The 24,651-nt window shown below is 48.4% G+C and overlaps 2 protein-coding genes across 3 annotated transcripts in view; both read right to left on the bottom strand.

Annotated features, from left to right (window-relative positions):
• The window catches only part of LOC147113712 (DNA replication ATP-dependent helicase/nuclease DNA2-like), a 63,756-nt gene extending 58,551 nt beyond the window's left edge, over positions 1 to 5,205 (bottom strand). The window contains exons 1-2 of the mRNA XM_085995026.1: positions 5,093 to 5,205; positions 1,243 to 2,546 (exon numbers count right to left, since the gene is read on the bottom strand). Of these exons, the coding sequence (XP_085851152.1) occupies positions 1,243 to 2,546; positions 5,093 to 5,131 (1,343 nt within the window). The 5' untranslated portion in view covers positions 5,132 to 5,205. The remainder of the gene's footprint in view (positions 1 to 1,242; positions 2,547 to 5,092) is intronic.
• Positions 5,206 to 21,129: 15,924 nt separating this feature from the next.
• The window catches only part of eif4e1c (eukaryotic translation initiation factor 4E family member 1c), a 37,353-nt gene continuing 33,831 nt past the window's right edge, over positions 21,130 to 24,651 (bottom strand). For both annotated transcript variants that reach the window (XM_085995025.1, XM_085995024.1), the window contains 2 exons: positions 24,395 to 24,534; positions 21,130 to 22,838 (listed from right to left, as the gene is read on the bottom strand). In XM_085995025.1, the coding sequence (XP_085851151.1) occupies positions 22,724 to 22,838; positions 24,395 to 24,534 (255 nt within the window). In that variant the 3' untranslated portion in view covers positions 21,130 to 22,723. The remainder of the gene's footprint in view (positions 22,839 to 24,394; positions 24,535 to 24,651) is intronic.

Raw genomic sequence — 24,651 nt, 5'->3', positions numbered from 1 at the left:
CACCACACTATGTAACAGACATAAAGACGACAAGAACTCAGCTTCCAATCGCAGGCTCTGCGACAGGCTGAAGCCTCCCTCCCTGGGACTAGTGCATGGCAGAGGTCGAAACTCTGATCATTTTCAACCCGTTTACACTTCGTTTCTAAACAGGGTATTTTATTGAAGTCTATTGGCGAGAAGCAATGCATCGGGCATCAGTCACTGTGAATTCATCGAAAGCCAATCAGCTCAGTTTACACAGGCAGCAGGATGCTACGTTCAATGGAAAACTGAAGTATTTGGGCAAATTCAGTGGTGTGCACCTGAACAATTCCTGGTCTGAGGCTTTGCAATTGCTCTCAAGCTAACAGGATCCTGGGTTGTATAGTCAGAGGGGTAGAGAAGCTCATCAGTCTGTACAATAACCGGTACGCCACATCTGGAGCACTGGATACAGTTCAGGACACTGGTACCACACACCTGGAGCACTGGATACAATTCCGTTCTACAAGAAGGATATCCAGGCCCTGAAAAGGCACCAAACTGATACTGAACAGAGCCCAGGGTTATTTAGTTTGGGGAACGAGGAGTATCTGGGGGTGAATTTATAAAGAACTTTAAGGGAATAGATAACTTGATCCTGAATAATATGCTTGAGATTGTCAAGCTCTAGAATTATGGACATTGGCCCAAGTTTAGGAGCGGTGAGAAGCACAGTTTAAACTGAACTACTTTCACAGAGGGGGTGAAAATGTGAAATGCATCGTCCCAGGAGTGTGTGTAAACTGAAGGGATAAATATTCGAGGGAGAGGTGATTGAGGAGTATTCGTTTGTGGGATTGGCCAGCTGGATTGCAGAGGTTGTATAGTCCTGCACTCAACTGCACACAGTGTCACCCAGTTAAACTCCAACAATACCCTGTACATCCTTAACTCTCAACTTACCTGCACCTAGATTTCCCATTTGCCTACAGGGTGTGTGCACTCCATTACTGGGCAAACAGAAAGCACACGTGGGCTTGGTTCGGGGATGGGTTTCATTCAGCGTGTGGAGGACACCCGGACTGCTCGATATTATATATCCCCATCTGCTGATCAAACCTAGCAAAGCAAATCCAACAAGTTGTGCCAATAAAATCTCGACAGACAGACTGGGGCGGAGTGCCGAGAGGGAAGGTCAATCATTCAACATGAACACTTTTGGAATTACACAAATAAATCCGCACCGCAGGTTAAGTGACTGCAATATTTTAACTGTACCTCAAGGAGCTCGGCTTCTCCGCTGCGCTGGTTAAACTCTGTGAGCAGCTCCTGTCCTTTGCTTCTTGTGAGTCGTCTGATTGCTTCGCAGCGTTTGTGAGCTGGATTTTGTTTGACATACCAGAATGCAGCTCAGCCTGGTGAGAAGACCCCACATCTAAATCTGTCACAGCACTTCCTTTGTCCTCCTTACATTCAGTGTACCCCGCTTCACAGTCTCCGCACTCTGAATCGACACGGTCGGGTCTACTGTTCCCATCATGTTGTTCACAGTCACGTCCCACAGATGAGCCTGGGATTTTCACCACTTTCACTTCCCTCGTTGCTGGCAGTGCCTCTAACCAGGCTTTGCCCGCTGGCACTGTGCACTGAACGTGGCTCCAGTCTCCATCCCCTTTACTGCAGTCACTGTATTTTTTTCTAGCAATCTGAACAAACACCGAATCACAACTTGCATTCTGCAGTTTTGTATCTGTTCTCTTGAAGGGATTCCTTAACAGAGCTGTAGATGTGGGCAACTGGCCCACCTTGTTCCTCGCAGTCACAGAGAGCTTTGCACCTTTATATACACAGTTTGGAGAAGAGAGCGACTTCAAAACACGTCTCTCACATTGTCTTGTCTTCCCAGTTTGGAGTCTTCCGTTCTCAGTTTTCTTCACAAAGTTGCCCAGCTGTGTCCCGGGGGAGGCCTGGTTAATAGCCATTAGACACTCCGCCAGAAGGCTATCGGAGGAGCTCTGTGGGTCCTGGGCCCTGGGACCACCTACCTCCTTCACCGGGGCTGATTTCCACTTCTTCGATCTGGGTACCTCATCAGGGCTAGCAACAGATCTCTTCCCAAACAGCTTAACAGGACAAAAAGTTGCACAATTTCTCAACGGATCATGCCTCTTAGTCTTGCCAGCAGCACTGTGGCGTGGAACCGGTTTCACATTTTCAATATTTACACTGTTCGAAAAAAGCTGAACTTTAACTCTATCATCCTTTGATTGGTTAAACCTGGAGCGGCAGGTGTGGGAGGCAAGAGGCGTCACCACACTGGGCATCAATAACTTGGGTCGTGCTGCGATCTCACTAACTGGTGTTTCAGGAACAGTGAAAGTATCTGCTATAGTCACTGGAGATTCAGGAACCACCTCACTGACATCAGGAGGCTTCAGAACTGATCCAACCCAATCCTCTTCATCATCGCTGCTTTCCAACAGACTGATGGTCAGTGGGACAGACCTGCTACTCCCCTTTCTTTCACCAGTTCCACGTCCATGTCCAATTTCTGTTAAAACTTTCCTTCCCACCAATGAAGACTGTATCCAGAGGTATTTTCCATAAATTGATGGATATGAAGCAAAGTTTAAAAAAAATCAAGTAACAAATTGTAATAAAATGCATCAGACACATTCAGTGAAACAGAAAAATACTCAAATGATCATGGCTGCTCAATGAACCAACCGCTTTGCAAACTGTTTGATGCAGGGCAGCGCGCCCGAGGGGGGAGAGGGGGGCAGTGTGTATGTGGATTGGAGAGGGGGCAGTGTGTGCAGGTCCAGGCGACGGATCAGGGCGGCATGCACCCACTCTTCAGAGAATCATAGAAATTTACAGCACAGGAGGTCACCATTCGGCCCATCTTGTCCGTGCCGGCCGACAAAGAGCTAGCCACCTGTACTCCACTTTCCAGCACTTGGTCCGTAGCTTTGTCGGTTATGGCACTTCAAGTGCATATCCAAGTACTTTTTAAAATGTGATTAGGGTCTCTGCCTCTACCACCCTTTCAGGCAGTGAGTTCCAGACCCCCACCACCCTCTGGGTGAAAAAAGTTCTCCTCAAATCCCCTCAAACCTCCAACCAATTAGTTTAAATCTATCCCCCTTGGCTATTGACCCTTCTACTAAGAGAAATAGTTCCTTCCTATCCACTCTATCTAGGCCCCTCATAATTTTATACACCTCAATTAGGTCTCCCCTCAGCCTCCTCTGTTCTGAAGAAAACAACCCCAACCTATCCAATCTTTCCTCATAGCTAAAATTCCCCAGCCCAGGCAACATCCCCCTCGAGTGCAATCACATCTTTCCTGTAATGTGGTGATCAGAACTGCACACAGTACTCTAGCTGAGGCCTAATTAGTGTTTTATACAGTTCAAGCATAACCTCCCTGCTCATATATTCTATGCCTCAACTAATAAATGCAAGTATTCCGTATGCCTTCTTAACCACATTATCTTCTGCTACCTTCAGGGATCTGTGGACATGCACTCAAGGTCCCTTTGTTCCTCTACACGACTCAGTGTCCTACCATTTATAGTGTATTCCCTTGCCTTATTAGCCCTCCCCAAATGCATTACCTCACACTTCTCCAGATTGAATTCCATTTGCCACTGTTCTGTCCACCTGACCAATCCATTGATATCTTCCAAGCAGTCTGCAGCTTTCTTCTTCATTATCAACCACACGGCCAATTTTTGCATCAACTGCAAACTTCTTAATCATACTTCCCACATTCAAGTCTAGATCATTGATATACGCCACAAAAAGCCAAGGACACAGTACTGAGTCCTGCGGAACCCCATTGGAAACAGCCTTCCAGTCACAAAAACACCCTTCGACCATTACCCTTTGTTTCCTGCCTCTGAGCCAATTTTGGATCCAATTTGCCACTTTACCTTGGTTACTTTTGTAACCAGTCTGCCAAGAGGGACCTTATCAAAAGCCTTGCTAAAATCCATATAGACTACATCAAATGCACAACCCTCATCTACCCTCGTTACCTCCTCAAAAATTTCAATCTAATTAGTCACTCGACCTTCCCTTAACAAATCCGTGCTGACTGTCCCTGATTAATCCGTGTCATTCTAAATGAAGATTTATCGTCTCCTCAGAATTTTTTCCTATAATTTTCCCACCACCGAGGTTAGGTTGACTGGCCTGTAATTACTCGGTCTATCCCTTTCTCCCTTTTTAAACAAAGGTAACACATTAGCAGTCCTCCGGCACCACACCTGAAGCCAGACAGTTTGAAGTCGAGAGCTGGAGAGACAGTTTGAAGGTCGAGAGCTGGAGTGACAGTTTGAAGGTCGAGAGCTAGAGCGGAACCCGGTTACCAGGACGCCAAGTTGGACAGCCAGGGGTAATGTGCAGGCCAGGTGTGTGGAAGAAACCGAGGGGAAACATCGAGAAAGATAGAGGAAACATCGAGAGAGACCAAGATGGAAACATCGAGAAAGACTGAGGGGGCACTTGATTTATTTTATTTTATTAATTAATTAATTAAATTTATTTAATTATAAGTTGTGAGTTCCTCACGATGCTCTCCCAGTGCAGCCACCCTGTAACCAGAGATTATTCTAGAAGCCTGGGTAGAAATATCAATGTAATTACTGTAGAAATTACTTTTTGTTACATTATTGCTTGTTCATTTTATGTGCTGTCTTTTTAAGTCTTTTATTTATTTTATGTCTGCTTTATTTATATTTAAAGTATGTATGCGTGTATATGTCGGTATGTGTTTTTTTGTGATGGCGCCGATGAAGATGGCTGCCGTCCTTGCGAGCTCCGTGCGTACCAGGCAGCTAAGTGTTCTTGCTGCTTGGTACTCTCGGCTGGTCAAGAAAAAAAACATTTCACTGAGTAGATTACACTTCTTGTATTTAGTTATGTGACCAATAAAATTGTAATTGATTGAAAACTGGTCAGGCCTCTGCTATTTGGTCTCTTGCTTCTCTTAACAGCCTGGGATACATTTCATCCGGGCCTGCGGATTTATCCACTTTCAAAGATGCTAAACCTCCTAATACTTCTCGGTGGGTGCCTGGGTCAGGAGGAGACCGCGATAGTGACCGGCAGTGGTACTCACAGCCCGGGCAGGTAGCTCACACTTGGAGATGGTAGCCATCCTCAGCCGGCCCGCGCTCGGCCAGGCCCCGCCCACTCCCGACACGCCCTGCGGCCGCTCCGCCCACACGTTGACGTCAGGCACTGGGAGCAACCAGTCTCAGCGCCGACAGTTTGTGGCCATCTGCGCATGTGGCCGGTATACCGGAGCCGCGCGTGCGCACCTCATTCCCCTCCTGCGCATGTGCGCTATTTACCCGAGGCCGCGCCTGCGTAGTACTAACAGTTGCGGCCTGGTGTGTAGCGTGGGCCAGGCTTTCCTTAAACGCCGTGGGAACAGGCCAGTCACTGGATCGGTGCTGGCCCCGGGGAGAAGAAAGGATCGGAGGAAGAGAGATAAGAAGAGAGGCGGTCAGGAAGTCTTGGGGGGGACCGAGAGAGAGGAAAGAAAGACTTGCATTTATATAGCGCCTTCCCCGACCACCGGATGTCTGGAAACACTTTACATCCAATGAAGTACTTTTGAAGTGGAGTCACTTGTAATGTGATAGAGTCATAACAGCACAGGAGGCCATTCAGCCCATTGAGTTTGTGATGGCTCTCTGTAGAGCAATCCAGTCAGTCCCATTCCCCGCTCTATCCCCGTAGTCCTGCAAGTTTATTTCCTTCAAGTGCCTATTCAGTCTCCCCTTGAAAACATTGAGTATCTCCGCTTCCACCACTTCCGTCGGCAGCGAGTTCCAGGTCATCACCACTTGCTGCGTAAAAAAGTTTTTCCTCACTCCCCCCTGTATCTCTTGCCCAAAACCTTAAATCTGTGTCCCCTGGTCCTTGTACCATCAACTAGTGGGAACAGCCTTTCCCCGTCTAGCCTATCCAAACCCGTCATAATCTTGTACACCTCTATCAAATCACCCCTCAACTTCCTTTGCTCTAATGAAAACAAATCCAGCTTCTCCAACCTGTCCTTGTAGCTAAGATCCCCCATCCCTGGAACCATTCTGGTAAATCTCCTCTGCATTCTCTCAAGGGCCTTCACATCCTTCCTAAAGTGTGGTGACCAGAACTGGACACAATACTCCAGTTGTGGCCTAACCAGCACTTTATAAAGGTTCAGCATAACTTCTCTACCTTTGTACGCAATACCTCTATTTATGAAGCCCAAGATCCCATATGCTTTGTTAACCACTCTCTCAATATGTCCTGCCACCCTCAGGGAAACGACAGCCAATTTGCACACAGCAAGCTTCCACAAACAGCAATGTGAAAATGACCAGATAATTGTTTTTTGTTATGTTGGTTGAGGAAGAAATATTGGCCAGGACACTGGGGATAACTCCCCTACTCTTCTTCAAAATAGTGCCATGGGATCTTTTATGTCCACCTGAGAGAGCAGACAGGGCCTCAGTTTAAAAGGGGAGAGGAGGTCAGGAACTGGGGTGGTGAGAGAGGAGGTCAGGAATTTGGAGGTCAGGAACTGGGGTGGTGAGAGAGGAGGTCAGGAATTTGGAGGTCAGGAACTGGGGGGATGTGAGAGGAGGTCAGGAACTTGGGGGGTGGAGAGAGGAGGTCAGGAACTGGGGGGATGTGCGAGGAGGTCTGGAACTCAGGTGGGGGGAAAGAAGTCAGGAACTGGGAGGGGTAATGGAGCATGGAGAGCACAGTGGGGATGGGAGAAGAACGTGATCCAGGTCTAAAGTGGGGGTGGATGGGAAATGAGAGCGAGAACGTGATCCAGATGGTAAGACGGATCACGTCTTTCCAACCCCACCCCCTTTACACCTGCACCACTTTCTCCCTCTTCTACCCCTAGACCTGCTGGAAACAGCCTGCTTCTACCTACCCTGTCCCATAATTTCAGAACTTTAAACACTTCTATTATATTGACTTGTAATTGTTCTCTGAAATAAAACCCAATTTTTCAAGTCATTTTATTTGTATTTTTTCATCCCAGGCAGCATCCTGGTGAACATGTGTTGTACCCTCTCTGAAGCCTTCCTGTAGTGTGGCGCCCAATACTGCGCACAGTCTTCCAGCTGAGGTCTATTTAAGGTTTTATAGAGGCTTGTCATTGCCTCTTCGCTTTTATCATCGGCTCATCATTAGAATGGTGAAGATGCTGTTTAAAGAAGTCTGGCTAGTGTCAAACAGTCATGTAATATAAACAGAAAATGCTGGATTATAGTCATGTGCTGTTTGCTGCACCACACAGTCTTACAGAGAAGCCTCATAATTAGATGTATAAAGGAGGAAGGCACCCAGAACAGCAGCAGTGACCTGAAGAGGATGTGGAGGCCCACCCATTACTGGTGACAATAGACATTTGCGCTACTCAAGCCACGCCTTCTCTTTACTTCCATATCTGACCACTGCATTAAGTTATGTCTTCATCTTCTTTCCCTCTTTGTCACCGGTTTTGGGTTTTAATACAAAGTATTGAAGTTTAGTGCGCTTCTCCCCACTCCTGCATTCACCCCCACAGGATGTTCCCTTAGCGACTCCAGATTTCTTCCTCTCCTAAGAGGGTAGCTAAGACTATGTCTATGGATGTTCTTTATATGGACTTCCACACAAAAGATTGTTAGCAAAAATTAAAGCGTCTGGAATTAGAAGCAACCTATTGACATGGGTAGGGAATTGGGTGGAGGTAGGAGGCAGAGAGAATAGTGGGTATGTACTACAACAACTTGCATTTATAAAGCACCTTTAATGTAGCAAAACATCATCACAGGAGCGTTATCAAACAAAATTTGACACCGAGCCACATGAGATATTAGGACACGTGACCAAAAGCTTGGTCAAAGAGAGGTAGAGAGCAGTGGTCCTAATACCGACCCTTGGGGAACACCATGATATACTTCCCTTCAGTCCGAAAGACAATCGTTCACCATTACTCTTGGCGTTCTGTCCCTTAGCCAATTTTGTATCCACGCTGCTACTGTCCCTTTAATCCCAAGAGCTTCAATTTTGCTAACAAGTCTATTATGTGGTACTTCGTAAAACACCTTTTGAAAGTTCACATACAACAACTTGCATTTATATAGCACCTTTAATGTAGTAAAATGTCCCAAGGCACTTCACAGGAGCAATATCAAACAAAATTTGACACAGAACCACTTGAGGAAATATTACAATAGGTGACCAAAAACTGGATCAAAGGTTTTAAGGTGCGTCTTTTAAAAAAATTCGTTCTGGGATGTGGGCGTCGCTGGCAACGCCAGCATTTATTGCCCATCCCTAATTGCCCTGAGAAGGTGGTGGTGGGCCGCCTACTTGAACTGCTGCAGTCCCTGTGGTGAAGGTACTCCCACAGTGCTGTTAGGGAGGGAGTTCCAGGATTTTGACCCAGCGACAATGAAGGAACGGCGATATATTTCCAAGTCAGGTGGTGTGTAACCTGGAAGAACTTAAAGAACAAATGAGAGGTAGAGAGACAGACATGTTAAGGGGGGGGAATTCCAGATCTAGGGCCTAGGCAGCTGAAGGCACGGACGCCAATGATGGAACGATGAAAATCGGGGATGCGCAAGAGGCCAGAATTGGAGGAGTGCAGAGATCTCAGAGGGTTGTAGGGCTGAAGAAGATTACAGAGATAAGGAAGAGCGAGGCAATGGAGGGATTTGAAAACAAGGGTGAGAATTTTTAAACTGAGGCATTGCCGGACTAGATGCCAATGTAGGTCAGCGAGCACAGGGGTGATGGGTGAATGGAACTTGGTTCCGGTAGGATACGGGCAGCAGAGTTCTGGATGAGCTCAAGTTCATGGATGGTGCAACATGGGAGGCTGACTAGGAGAGTATTTTAATAGTCCAGCCTAGAGGTAACAAAGGCATGGATGAGGATTTCAGCAGCAGATGAGCTGAGGCAGGGGCGAAGTCGGCAGTCTTGGTGATGGAGAGGATATGGGGTCGGAAGCTCATCTCAGGATCAAATAGGACGCCGAGCTTGCAAATGGTCTGGTTCAGCCTCAGATGGTGGCCAGGGAGAGGGATGAAATTCATGGCGAAGACAATGGCAATATTTAGTTGGAGGAAATTTCTGCTCATCCAATACTGGATGTCGAACAGGCAGCATGACAAATCAAAAGTGGAGGGGTCAAGAAAGGTGAGGAGGTAGAGCTGGGTGTTGTCAGCGTACATGTAGAAACTGATGCTGTGTTTTTGGATGATGTCGCCGAGGGGCAGCATGTAGATGAGAAATAGAAGGGGACCAAGGATAGATCCTTGGGGTCTCCAGAGGTAAACATAGAAGATAGGAACAGGAGTAGGCCATTCGGCCCCTCGAGCCTGCTCCGCCATTTAATGAGATCATGGCTAATCATCCAAACTCAGTACCCTGTCCCTGCCTTCTCCCCATATCCCTTTAGCCTTAAGAAATATATCTAACTCCTTCTTGAATATATTTAATGAATTGGCCTCAACTGCCTTCTGTGGTAGAGAATTCCACAGGTTCACCACTCTCTGGGTGAAGAAATTCCTCCTCATCTCTATTCTAAATGACTTACCCCTTATCTTTAGACTGTGACCCCTGGTTCTGGACTCCCCCGCCATCGGGAACATCTATCCTGCATCTAGTCTGTCTAGTTCTGTTAGAATTTTAAGTTTCAATGAAATCCCCTCTCGTTCTTCTAAACTCCAGCGAGTTTAAGCCCAATCGACCCAATCTCTCCTCATACATCATTCCTGCCATCCCAGGTATCAGTCTGGTGAATCTTCACTGCTCTCCCTCCATGGCAAGAACATCCTTCCTCAGATAAAGCGACCAAAACTGCACACAATACGCAAAATGTGGTCTCACCCAGGCCCTGTACAACTGCAGCAAGACATCCTTGTTCCTGTACTCAAACCCTCCCGCTACAAAGGCCAGCATACCATTTGCCTTCTTAACCGTCTGCTTCAGCGACTGGTGCACAAGGACACCCAGGTCTCGTTGCACTTCCCCTTCTCCCAATCTATTGCCGTTCAGATAATAATCTGCCTTCCTGTTTTTAACACCAAAATGGATAACCTCGCATTTATCCACATTATACTGCATCTGCCCAATCACCCAACCTGTCCAAGTCGTACTGGAGTTTCTCGGCCTCCTCCTCACAGCACACACGCCCACCCAGCTTTGTGTCATCTGCAAACTTGGAGATATTACATCTAGTTCCCTCATCTAGATCATTAATATATATTGTGAATAGCTGGGGTCCAAGGACCGATCCCTGCGGTACCCCACTAGTCACTGCCTGCCACTCGGAAAAAGACCCATTTATTCCAACTCTTTGCTTCCTGTCTGCCAACCAGTTCTCTATCCAAGTCAGTACCTTGACCCCAATCCCATGTGTCTTAACTTTACACGCTAATCTCTTATGCGGGACCTTATCGAAAGCCTTCTGAAAGTCCAAATACACCTCATCCACTGGTTCTCCCTTATCTATTCTACCAGTTACATCCTCAAAAAATTCCAGTAGATTAGTGTGGTAAACCACTTTTATCGTTACACTATAGTTATCACTGTTGTATTGTTATCACCGTTATCACTGTTGTATCACGATACGAGGTCGCCTCTTGTCGCGCTGTTATACCTGGGCTGACCACCTCCGACTCCGCCCATGGCTCCACCTACCTGCCCAGGTATAAAGGTAGTCGACTGGCTGGTATTCCTCCTTGTTGGACCCGATCACCCACGAGGGTGGGCTCTGTTATTTAGTCAATAAAAACCTTTAGTTACGTTCCTAACTCGTCGCTTCTTATTGGACGAATTGATAGGTATATCAATTTTATTGACTAAATTTTAAAGATGTCTACTACTGACCAGCCAGGAGCCCTCCCAGAAGCACAGCCACAGCAGCTTTCAGACACCGGGCTACACCAGCCACACCAGCCGGCTTGGCTGCAAGCCCTCAAACCACCGTACCTGGATCTAAACCCACAGGCAGCAAACTCAGCCCTCAACTTCAAACACTGGCTGGACTGCTTCGAATCCTACCTGGAAGAATCCGGCGCCCCGCAGAGATCCAAACTAAGACTTCTGAACGCCCAAGCGAGCCCGAGAGTATACGCACTCATCCAGGATACGACTACATACGAGGCCGCTATCAACCTACTGAAACAGCAGTACCGCAGCCCGGTAAATTACATGTACACCAGGCACCTCCTAAGATCCCGCCCGCAACAGCCAGGAGAGTCTGTAGCTGAATTTTTACGGGCGCTAAGAGCACTCGGCAGGAACTGTGACTTTAAAGCGGTGACGGCTGTTGAAAATACGGAAGATAATATCCGCGATGCCTTTGTGAAAGGCCTACGGTCCGACTACTCACGGCAAAGACTGCTTGAAGCTAAAGACCTCGACCTGGACAAAGCTGAAGCCCTCGCTCTCTCCCTGGAGGTGGCCCATCAGGACCAGGAGGCGTTTTCCAGGTACTGCTCGCGACCCTGGGACTCGGGCCCGACCCCTACCGCAATACCCTTCGCAGCGCCGCCCCCGGGACCTACCTCAGCGTCGGCGTCCCGGACCCGACCGGGCCCGCCACCCCCGGTACCGGCTCCGACATCAGGCACCCGCGATCGGGCCGCCGGCTGCTTCTTTTGCGGCCAGGAGAAGCACCCGAGGTCGCGCTGCCCAGCCAGGAACTCTACCTGCTCAACCTGCAGGAAGAAAGGCCACTTCTCTAAGGCCTGCAGGAGCGGATCTTCAGAGGCCAGCAGTGCCTCATGCGAACTGTGGGGGCGGCCATCTTCTTTCACGGCAACTGAGGCCAGTATCCCCACACGTGAGTCATGGGGGCGGCCATCTTTGATCAAGGCAACCGACCCCAATAGTGCCTCATGTGAGTTATGGGGGCAGCCATCTTCTCTGCCATTTTGTCCTACCTCGTGGGAGACGCCATTTTACCCACCACGCCCGACTGCCACCGGGCCCCCGGACCCGACGACCGCCTCGCCCGCAGACGACAACGACTCGCTTACCTACACACTAGCCTCCGTCACTCTGGATCAAGCCCGCCCACACCACCTGTCCAAGTCGATGATGGACATCAAAGTAAACGGCCACGCCACGACCTGCCTGTTCGACAGCGGAAGCACGGAGAGCTTCATCCACCCAGACACGGTGAGCCACTACTCCCTCCCTGTCCTGCCAACGCGCAACCGAATCTCGATGGCATCGAGGTCCCACGCCACGGACATTAGCGGCTACTGTGCTGTGACCTTGTCGGTTAAGGGTACAGAGTATAAAAACTTTAAACTCCTCGTCCTCCCCCAGCTCTGCGCTGCCGTCCTACTAGGGCTGGACTTCCAATCCCACCTCCAAAGTGTAACCCTAGCATACGGTGGACCCCTCCCCCCACTCACAGTCGACAACCAGCGAAGGTTAAACCGCCCACCGCGTAACACCTGCAGCCTATCCACCCTCAAGGTGCCGCCACCTTCCCTGTTCGCTAACCTCACCCCCGACTGCAAACCCGTCGCTACCAAGAGCAGGCGGTACAGCGCTGGGGACAGAGCTTTCATTAGCTCTGAGGTGCAGCGTCTCCTGAAGGAGGGCATCATCGAGGGGAGCAACAGCCCCTGGCGTGCCCAGGTCGTGGTCGTTAAGACCGGCGATAAAAATCGCCTGGTCATCGACTACAGCCAGACCATAAACAGATACACCCAGCTGGACGCATACCCCCTTCCCCGCATATCTGACATGGTCAATCAGATTGCACAATACCGCGTATTCTCGACCATCGACCTTAAGTCGGCCTACCACCAACTCCCTATCCACCCCGAGGACCGCCAGTACACCGCCTTCGAGGCGAATGGGCGCCTATACCACTTCCTTAGGGTCCCCTTCGGTGTCACCAACGGGGTCTCGGTCTTCCAAAGGGAGATGGACCGGATGGTTGACCAGAACGGACTGCAGGCCACATTCCCCTACCTAGATAACGTCACCATCTGCGGCCGCGACCGGCAGGACCACGACGTGAATCTGGAGAAATTCCTCCGTACAGCCCAACGGCTGAACCTCACCTACAATAAGGAGAAATGTGTGTTTAACACCTCGCGCCTTGCCATCCTTGGCTGTGTAGTAGAGAACGGACTCATCGGCCCCGACCCCGAAAGAATGCGCCCCCTCATGGAGCTACCCCTCCCCCACTGCCCTAAGGCACTTAAGAGAACCCTGGGGCTCTTCGCCTACTATGCCCAATGGGTGCCCAATTATGCGGACAAAGCCAGACCCCTCATGAAGTCCACATCCTTCCCCCTTACGGAGGAAGCGTGCGCAGCCTTCTCCCTCATTAAGGGAGACATTGCCAAGGCCACTATGCACGCAGTGGATGAGTCCATCCCCTTCCAAGTCGAGAGCGATGCATCCGACTTCGCCCTAGCCGCCACCCTTAACCAGGAGGGGAGACCGGTGGCCTTCTTCTCAAGGACCCTACAGGGCCCTGAGATCCGACACTCGTCGGTCGAGAAGGAGGCCCAGGCGATTGTGGAGGCGGTACGACGCTGGAGGCACTACCTGGCAGGCAAACGATTTACCCTCCTTACCGACCAACGTTTGGTCGCTTTTATGTTTAATAACAAGCTGAGGGGCAAAATCAAGAATGACAAGATCTTGAGGTGGAGAATCGAGCTCTCCACCTACGATTATGATATCTTGTACCGGCCAGGTAAGCTGAACGAACCCCCCGATGCTCTGTCACGAATTACATGCGCCAGCGCGCAAAGTGATAGACTTCAGACCCTCCACAACGACCTCTGCCACCCCGGGGTCACCAGACTTTACCACTTCATTAAGGCCCGCAACCTGCCCTACTCCATCGAGGAGGTCAGGACCATGACCAGGAACTGCCAGACCTGTGCCGAGTGCAAACCGCACTTCTTTAGGCCGGACAGAGCAAGCCTGATCAAGGCCACCCGCCCCTTCGAGCGCCTGAGCATCAACTTTAAGGGGCCCCTCCCGTCCTCTGACCGTAATGTGTACTTCCTCAACATTGTTGATGAGTACTCCCGTTTCCCCTTTGCCTTCCCCTGCCCAGACATGACCAGTACCACGGTCATTAAATGCCTGAACGACCTCTTCGCCTTGTTCGGGTTCCCAAACTATATACATAGTGACCGGGGCTCCTCTTTCATGAGCGAGGAACTCCGTCAGTTCCTACTAGCGAGAGGTATTGCAGCAAGTAGGACCACCAGCTACAACCCCCGAGGGAACGGCCAGGTGGAAAGAGAGAACGCGACGGTATGGAAGGCCGTCCTCTTAGCCTTAAAGTCTAAGGGCCTCCCAACCTCCCGCTGGCAGGAAGTCCTCCCGACAGCGCTGCACTCCATCCGGTCACTACTTTGCACTGCCGTTAACGCCACCCCCCATGAACGAATGTTTGTTTTCCCCAGGAAGTCGACTACGGGAACCACTCTACCAACCTGGCTGACCTCTCCGGGGCCCGTCTTGCTGCGAAAGCACGTGAGGGCCCATAAAACAGACCCCCTGGTCGAGAGGGTGAACCTCCTGCACGCCAACCCCCAGTACGCCTACGTGGCTTACCCAGACGGGCGGGAGGACACTGTCTCCTTACGAGACCTCGCACCCTCGGGCACTCCGGAGACACCACCTTTACCCACCCCCCCAATTCCAGCCCAGGTAGACGGCATGCCGGAACCCCACGAGCCTTCGCCGACCACGCAGACACCAGCACTAACACCGGATAATGCAGCACCGCCGCTGCGACGATCGGAGAGGCTTACGAGGCCTCCGGACAGACTGACATACCAGAACTGGTAGTACACTTCACCCCGCCGGACTCAAATCTAAACAAGGGGTGAATGTGGTAAACCACTTTTATCGTTACACTATAGTTATCACTGTTGTATTGTTATCACTGTTATCACTGTTGTATCACGATACGAGGTCGCCTCTTGTCGCGCTGTTATACCTGGGCTGACCACCTCCGACTCCGCCCATGGCTCCACCTACCTGCCCAGGTATAAAGGTAGTCGACTGGCTGGTATTCCTCCTTGTTGGACCCGATCACCCACGAGGGTGGGCTCGGTTATTTAGTCAATAAAAACCTTTAGTTACGTTCCTAACTCGTCGCTTCTTATTGGACGAATTGATAGGTATATCAATTAGTCAAGCACAATTTACCTTTCGTAAATCCATGTTGACTTTGTCCGATCCTGTCACTGTTTTCCGAGTGCTCTGCTATTACATCTTTTATAATGGACTCTAGCATTTTCCCCACTACCGATGTCAGGCTTACCGATCTATAATTCCCAGTTTTCTCTCTACCATCTTTTTTGAACAGTGGGGTAACATTAGCTACACTCCAATCCATGGGAACTGTTCCAGAGTCTATAGAATTTTGGAAGATGACCAGCAATGCATCTACTATTTCTAGGGCTACTTCCTTAAGTACCCTAGGATGTAGATTATCAGGTCCTGGAGATTTTTCGACCTTCAATCCCATCAATTTCCCCAACACCATTTCCCTACAAATACTGATTTCATTCAGTTCCTCCCTCTCATTAGACCCTATGTTCCCCAACATCTCTGGGAGGTTATTTGTGTCCTCCTTTGTGAAGACAGAACCAAAGTATGTATTTAATTGGTCTGCCATTTCTTTGTTCTCCATTATAAAGTCCCCTGATTCTGACTGCAAGGGACCTACGCTTGACTTCACTAATCTTTTTCTCTTCACATATCGATAAAAGCTTTTACAGTCAGTTTTTATGTTCCCTGTAAGCTTACTCTCATACTCTCTTTTCCCCCTCTTAATTAATCTCTTTGTCCTCCTTTGCTGAATCCTAAACTGCTCCCAGTCCTCAGGTTTAGTGCTTTTTTCTGGCCAATTTATATGTCCTCTCCTTGGATCTTATGCTATCCCTAATTTCTCTCGTTAGCCACGGTTGAATCACCTTCTTTGTTTTATTTTTATGCCAAACAGGGATGAACAAATTCTGTAGTTCATCCCTGCGATCTTTGAATGTTTGCCATTGCCTATCCGTCGTCAACCCTTTAAGTAACATTCCCCAAGCAATCCTACCCAACTCGCGCCTCATACCATCGTAGTTTCTTTTATTTAAATTCAATGCGGGAGCAGGAAGAGAAGCCATTGCAGGTGATTCTCTACCTGGTAGAGGACCTTCACTGACCTTGATACTAGTGATGGTAACCATGAAACTATCGGATTGTCATAACAAACCCAGCTCGTTCACTAATATCCTTTAGGGAAGGAAATCTGCTGTCCTTACCTGGTCTGACTCCAAACCCACAGCAATGTTATTGACTCTTAACTGCCCTCTGAAATAGCTGAGCAAGCCACTCAGTTGTAACAAACCGCTATGAAACACAATATTAAGAATGAAATCGAACGGACCACCCAGCATAGACCTCGGAATTGGCTATGGACACGGCAACGGCACACCCAGCCCAGTCGGCCCTGCAAAGTCCTCCTCACCACCATCACTTGTGCCAAAATTGGGAGAGCTGTCATACTCACAGAATCATACCTTTCAGCCAATGTCCCAAACTCATCCATCACCATCCCTGGGTATGTCCTGTCCCACCGACAGGCCCACCAGGGTTGGCGGCACAGTGGTATACAGTCGGGAAGGAGTGGCCCTGGGAGTCCTCAACATTGACTCCGGGCTTCAGGTCAGGTCAAGCATGGGCAAGGAAATCTCCTGCTGATTACCACCTACCGCCCTCCCTCAGCTGATGAATCAGTACTCCTCCATGTTGAACACCACTTGGAAGAAGCACTGAGAGTCGCAAGGGCACAGAATGTACTCTGGGTGGGGGAATTCAATGTCCATCACCCAGAGTGGCTCGGTAGCACCACTACTGACCACGTTGGCCGTGTCCTGAAGGACATAGCTGCCAGTCTGGGCCTACGACAGATGGTGAGAGAACCAAAACGAGGGAAAAGCCTATTTGATCTCGTCCTCACCAATCTACCTGTTGCAGATGCATCTGTCCATGACAGTATTGGTAGCAGTGACCACCGCATCCTCATTGTGGAGACAAAGTCCCGTCTTCACACTGAGGACACCCTCCATCGTGTTGTGCGGCACTACCACCGTGCCAAATGGGATAGATTCAGAACAGATCAAGCAGCTCAAAACTGGGCATCCATGAGGCACTGTGGGCCACCAGCAGCAGCAGAATTGTATTCCACCACAATCTGTAACCTCCTGGCCCGTCATATCCCTCACACTACCATTACCATCAAGCCAGGGGACCAATCCTGGTTCAATAAGGAGTGTAGAAGAGCATGCCAGGAGCAGCACCAGGTGCACCTAAAAATGAAGTGCAAACCTGGGGAAGCTGCTACACAGGATTAAATGCATACTAAAAAGCGGAAGCAGCATGCTATAGACAGGATTAAGCAATCGCACAATCAACGGATCAGATCAAAGCTCTGCAGTCTTGCAACATCCAGTCGTGAATGGGGCTGGACCATTAAACAACTAACGGGAGGAGGCGGCTCCATGAATATCCCTATGCTCAATGATGGTGGAGCCCAGCATGCGAGTGCAAACGACAAGGCTGAAGCGTTTGCAACCATCCTCAGCCACAAGTGCCAAGTGGATGATCCATATCGGCCTACTCCTGAGGTCCCCACCATCACAGAAGCCAGTCTTCAGCCAATTCGATTCACTCCATATGATATCAAGAAATGGCTGACCGCACTGGATACAGCAAAGGCTATGGGCCCCGACAACATCCTGGCTATCGTGCTGAAGACTTGTGCTCCAGAACTAGCTATGCCTCTAGCCAAGCTGTTCCAGTACAGCTAGAACACTGGCATCTATCCGACAATGTGGAAAACTGCTCAGGTATGTCCTGTCCACAAAAGGCAGGACAAATCCAATCCGGCCAATTACCGCCCCATCAGTCTACTCTGAATTATCAGCAAAGTGATGGAAGGTGTCATCGACAGTGCGATCAAGCGGCACTTAACTTACCAATAACCTGCTCACTGATGCTCAGTTTGGGTTCCGCCAAGACCACTTGACTCCCGACCTCATTTCAGCCTTGGTCCAAACATGGACAAAGGAGCTGAATTCCAGATGTGAGATGAGAGTGACTGCCCTTGACATCAAGGCAGCATTTGACCGAGTGCGGCATCAAGGAACCCTAATAAAACTGAAGTCAATGGCAATCGGGGGGGAAACTTTCCACTGGCTGGAGTCACAAAGGAAGATGGTTGTGGTGGTTGAAGGTCAATCATCACAGCCCCAAGACTTCGCTGCAGGAGTTCCTCGGGGCAGTGTCCGAGGTCCAACTATCTTCAGCTGCTTCATCAATGACCTTCTCTCCAACATAAGGTCAGAAATGGGGATGTTCGCTGATGACAGCAGTGTTCAGCACCTGCTCATTCACAAATCCTCAGATAATGAAGCAGTCTATGCCCGCATGCAACAAGACCTGGACGACGTTCAGGCTTGGGCTGAGAAGTGTCAGGCAATGACTATTTCCAACAAGCGAGAGTCTAACCACCGTCCCTTGACATTCAACGGCATTACCATCGCCAAATCCCCCACCATCAACATCCCGGGGGTCACCATTGACCAGAAACTTAACTGGACCAGCCACATAAATTCTGTGACAAGAGCAGGTCAGAGGCTAGGTATTCTCCGGCGAGTGTCTCACCTCCCGACTCCCCAAAGTCTTTCCACCATCTACAAGGCACAAGTAAGGAGTGTGATGGAATACTCGCCACTTGCCTAGATGAATGCAGCTCCAACAACACTCAAGATGCTCGACACCCTCCAGGACAAAGCAGCCCACTTGATCACCCCATCCACCACCTTAAACATTCACTCCCTACACCACTGGCATAACGTTGCTGCAGTGTGTACCATCTACAAGATGCACTACAGCAACTCACCAAGGCTTCTTCGGCATCACCTCCCAAACCCACGACCTCTTCCACCTAGGACAAGGGCAGTAGGCGCATGGGAACACCGCCACCTCCAAGTCACACACCATCCTGACTTAGAAATATATCGCCTATCCTTCATCGTCACTGGGTCAAAATTCTGGAACTCCCTACCCATCAGCACTGTGGGAATACCTTCACCACACAGACTGCAGTGGTTCAAGAACGCGGCTCACCACCACCTTCTCAAGGGCAATTAGGGATGGGCAATAAATGCTGGCCTTGCCAGCAATGCCCACATCCCATAAACAAATAGTTCTGGGCACTGCATCTCAGGAAGAATATATTAGCCAGAATGATACTGGAGTTTAGAGGGTTAAATTATGAAGACAGGTTGCACAGACTAGGCTTGTATTTCCTTGAGTATAGAAGATTAAAAGGGGTGATATAACTGAGGTGTTTCTGATTTAAAGGAGTTGATAGGGTAGGTAGAGAAAAATTCTTTCCTCTGGTTGGTGGGGGGGGGGGGCGGGGAGGGAAGTCTAGAACAAGGGGGCACAACCTTAAAATTAGAGCTAAGCCGTTCAGGGGTGATGTCAGAAAACACTTCACACAAAGAGCGGTGGAAATCTGGAACTCTATCCTTCAAAAAGCTGTTGAGGCTGGCGGGGGGGGGGGGTGGGGGTCAATAGAAAATTTCAAAAATGAAATTGATCGAATTTTCTTAGGTAAGGGTATTAAGGTTATGGAACCAAGTCAGGTAGATGGAGTTAAGCTACAGATCAGCTATGATCTAATTGAATGGCAGAACAGGCTCGAGGGGCTGAATGGCCTATTCCAGTTCCTATGTTTCTCCTTCCTCGTTCCTACATTCTCCACCACAGGCTGTTCCCTTGTCCACTACAGGTTTCGTCCACTCCTGCATTCACCCTCATAGGACATTTCCCTTATCAGCTGCACGTTTCTTCCTCCCCCACTCTAAAATCCGTTCCAGAGAAGAACTTGTCAACATCAGTCCTAAATCTGCTTCTTGCTAGTTTGAACCTGTGCCCTATATCCAGTCATGATTTAACTATAATGGTGTTTATATATACTTTTTCTTCTGTTACCTGTTCACGGCAAAACAGTCCAAGTTTTTCCCAGTCTCTCAAGTTCATTCTGTGACCAGTTTAAAAAAAAAATTGCATCATGTATTACTTTCTCTGTTAAAACTGCTTTTAATTCCTCTGCAGAGTTGGTGTGTCTCTGAAGCAGCCTTCCCTACACAAGTTGGCAATGGTCACAGGCGAAGACATGAAGCACTGACCCCAGGATACATGATGGGTCACAGCCCTCCACTCCATACCATCAGGAATTCAAATCAAGACTAAAACATGATTACAGCACAAAGAAATACATAGAAGTTACAACATGGAACCAGTTTGTGTCAGCAATTACCCTTCACACAATAGTTCTAATCACATTAACACACCCCATTCCAACATCCCTTCATTCACCGGTCCAATTTAATCTTCAATGTGGGCAGTTTCTGCAACAACCACTGATCATGAATGTGAATTCCACAACCTGACTCATTTTTCAAAAGAATTTAAATTCTGACCATAGGCTTTATTCATTTAGACTGACATAATCATTCATTTCTATTGATGTTCAACTGCATCTCCTGAGGCATTGGCACGCTGTTAAAACTTTACTCTAGGTTCTTAAGTCTCCCAGCAGCTTGGGGGGACAGAGTTTTAGTGCCACTTATTAGCCAATCCTAGTGACAAAGACGGTGAACAGGAGGATGAAGAGAAGTGTGGACAGAGTCCTCTCCTCCACTCTCTGCTGCCTGGGTACAACTCCACCAGTGCAGCAGCTCCCAAACCTCACCCAGCTGGCCAGTTTTCAGCCAAGCCTGGACAATGAGTGCTGGTTGACTATCCAACTGCAAGAACCTTGGCAGCTGAGCCAGTGTCTGCCTCCACCTAGCATCATTAGATACGCACTTCCACAGGAACCCAGATTAGGAGGAGACTCGCTCTTGTCTTGTGCTGGCTGAAGACTCTGGGCGTAGAGCATTCAATAATTTATAGACAAATGAGGGAAAAGGCAATTTCCAACACAAATGTATTTAAAATTGAATAATCAGTATAATTAAAGATTTAACATACGGCTGGAATACACAATCAATAGTGACAGTAGCAAAATAATTCACACATTAGTTCCAATATTAGCATTTATTACCAAGTTCTGGAATTCATACAGTGCACAATACCAAATGAGAAAATACTGGTGAAAGGATATTAAAAGCATCAGTTTTCCTGCTCATCAGGCAATATCACTAATTTCTCATTTTGATTTCATCTACTGTGAAAAGACTTACAACTCCAATCAATGAATCTCAAATAAGGATAGCTGTTCAACATCCTTTTAAAACCTTCCAATTAAATTCACAGCAATGCTTTTAACTGTTAAATACCTTAAGAAAATAATATTTTCTATGGAATAGTTCCACATGCGAACAAGTTCACCTCAAAATGCAATAGTGATCAAAATCAACACAGAGCTGCAGACCGAACATTTGCGGGAATGTTTCTGGGCACTCAGGTTATCGGAAGGTAACGAAGACACACAGGAGACGAGGCAAAGCAGCAGTAAACGCCAAGTCCTTCAAAATAAGTTTAAACAGCAGAGGGGGAGGGGGGAGGCAGGTGAGAGAAACAGCAAAACAAAGCTGGGCTGTTTTCAACTAGTGACATTATTTGGATTGGCCCCCACGTTTTACAACTGTAAATGTAGGTTTTAGAATTCTTCACCAACTTTATATCTATCGCAAAAGCTTGACAAAGTACGATTTCTCGCTGTATTTTTGCCAGTGTCTGCTCTGCTTATTACAGGGCTTTGAATAATTTAACACTGCCATGTAAATGTAAACTGGATAATTAACAGCACATTCCTGGAGACAGTTCTGGGAGGGGCATGGGCATTAGCAGTCGGTTCCCATTCTGCACTCAGATCCACCTTTAAGGAGTGAGAGTTCAGCTCTCACACTGGGGTACTAGTGCAGCACACTGCACCAGAGAACTCTCATCTGTACTGAGCTCAGGGAGACTGTAAAGCAAGCTCATCCTAACACAAGCACAACCCCTTCAGGTTAATACAGCACAACTGACGTGGCTGTGCCAGATTCCACTTCCTCCCATGTAGAAGGCCGCTCCTTAGTGAGTGCTTTATACAAGGAAAGGCTCCTATACATGTAGTTTGTAAATGCTGCAGATTTAACAATTCGAGCGTACCAACTTCCTTACAACGGGACTCTGAGGAACTGGTCTGCTGTTACTTTGTGCCACACACACTGCTCTCACTGTTACCAATCCAGGGCAGCTCTCACCACGCTGCGAGTCGGGCCAAATATCAGGGAAAATGTTCATTGGACCCTGCCCTTTGCCCATACTGAAGTGGAGCGGTGTGATGTGTACACACCAAGCAACTGGCAACTTGTGTTAAGCTAATGATTGGTTAGAAACGGCCGTCAAAACTGAAAATGTATCGTCTGTCCGTCAGCTAGTGTTAAATTTGAGCCCGACAAAATCAAGAAAAAAAAATTCTATAGACCCGATGGTAAGGCTTCCTCCATCCTCCTTTCATTTGCCAATAGAAACCGAATCTGATCAGCTGCAAGGTTATCCCAGAACATGGCTCGCTCGGCTCCTGCTTGCTGCAAGTTTCTTTGTGTGTTGACAGATCCAATGTTTGTTACTTTTACCCATGTTACCAGATGAATCTCAGTTTGTTTGATGCATCTGAGACTGTTCCCTAAACCGAGAACAGGTTCTTTGTTGTGGATCCACTTTTGCTAGATGTGTCATCATGTGACTGGTAACCAATAAGAGCTTTCAAAGACAGTCCTAAACGTTCTTTGTACAATTGCCTGTAAAATACATTTAATTTATTTATAAAATGCAAACATTAACGCAGTGAAAGTTGAAGGTACAACTGACAGCTAATGTGAGCGCTATTCTGGAACAAAAGGAAATGCTGGGAGTTCATGGGTCAATCAGTGTGTGAAAGAGAAAGGTTAGTTTCAGGTGAGATGCTTCATCAGAATTCAGATGCTGGGTCCCACCCAAACTGTTAACCTGTCTTTTTAACCTTCAGCTGCTGACCTGCTTTTATCTCAGGTTTCCTGCTCATGGCTTTTCCCTTCATCTCAACTGCCTGGACTGGCTGCCCCCCTCCTTCAGACTGGTGCTGGAGTGGGTCTGCAGCAGCACGCCCCGTTTCCCAATTGCCAACTGGCGGTTTAGTAGAGGTCCTTGGCTGAAGCTCGATGAGCAGCAAAGCTCCCATTAAAGGCTGAGTTGTTGAAGGCAGTGCACCAGTGATAGGAGCCACAATGCACAGGAGATCCCAGGCTGGACCACGCTCTCTGCTCAAGTAGCTTATTTCCGGTTGGGCCAGCAGCTAGGGACAGGCACTGTTCCTCAGGGCCCCTGGACTAGGGAGAAAAAAAATAAACTCAGCCCAACTCCTGTCCATTATTCAGTGAGCCCTACTGGTCACCTGGTGAGGACAGGATAGGTAAAGGCACTCCAGTGAGGTATTAGAGTGCGCCCATGAAACTGTCCGCCAGTGAGTCGGCAAACCATCCGGGCAGAATATCAGACATAAACTAACCTAATACACATTTTGGCCCCATTATCAACAGATTCTGGGCAACCGTCCCCCCACAAACAGAAACTGGATGAATCACCAGGGTCAACACATCCTCAGAGGGGGGGCTGGGTCACCTCGGGTCATCTCTTTCCCCCCACCCCCTCCACTTTCCCCATACAGGGAGGAATGGCAGTCACCAGGGGTCATACACTGATCTGTGTTATGCAGAAGTGCACAACAGCAAAACTGAACGGTGCTGGGAACCTGGTGAATCATCATAGAGACGTTACAACATGGAAACAGGCCATTCGGCCCATTCAGTCCATGTTGGTGTTTATCTTCCACACCAGTCCTACTCACATTTACCCACCCGGTTCCCATATCCCTTCAATTACTTTTCCCACACCCACCTATCCAATCTAATCTTGAATGTCAACAGTTTCTGCCTCAATTAACCTTGGAAGTGAATTCCACAGCTTCACAACTCTCTGAAGTGTCTCCTGTCCTCTGTTCTAAATCTCTTCCATTTAATCATATCTATAGCCCCTTGTTCTAGACCCCTCAACTACTAGAAATAGTCTGCATCTATCTACCCTTTCCTAACTTAAAACACTTCTATCATATTGACCCGTAATCTCTGCTCGTGTAACGAAGACCCAACTTTTCAAGTCTTTCTTCGTATTTTAATGCCCTCTTATAAATGGCACACATCCTGGGAAAACGTAAAACAGGACAAGGGCAGGGGGGAGTAAAGTAGAATAAGTCACAGCATGGCAGAACAGCCCCCCACCCCCACACTTTAATACTGAAGATTGCGACACTGGCACTTACCCTATTGAAACGACTGCTTCTCTGTTTTGGCAGTTCCCGGTCCAGATTGCTATTTTGTCACCTTTCGGCCTGACATTTACAACAGCTCCACACACCTCGTCACTGTACTCATCAAAGGCCTCTCCAATCAGGCACAGGAGCTGGTGCATGGGACAGGAACAAGAAAAGGACATTTAAACACGACACCGAATTGTCTTTGTGGATCAAGACCATTATACAAAACACTCCAATAGGCCATAAACGTGCTGCAGATATCT

The sequence above is a fragment of the Somniosus microcephalus genome, chromosome 8 (genome assembly GCF_052327205.1).
Source record: "Somniosus microcephalus isolate GS21.2 chromosome 8, FLI_Smic_1.0, whole genome shotgun sequence".
NCBI classification, from domain to species: domain Eukaryota; kingdom Metazoa; phylum Chordata; class Chondrichthyes; order Squaliformes; family Somniosidae; genus Somniosus; species Somniosus microcephalus.
Note: the sequence above shows the minus strand (reverse complement) of the source record. Positions and strands in the feature narration are given on the sequence as shown.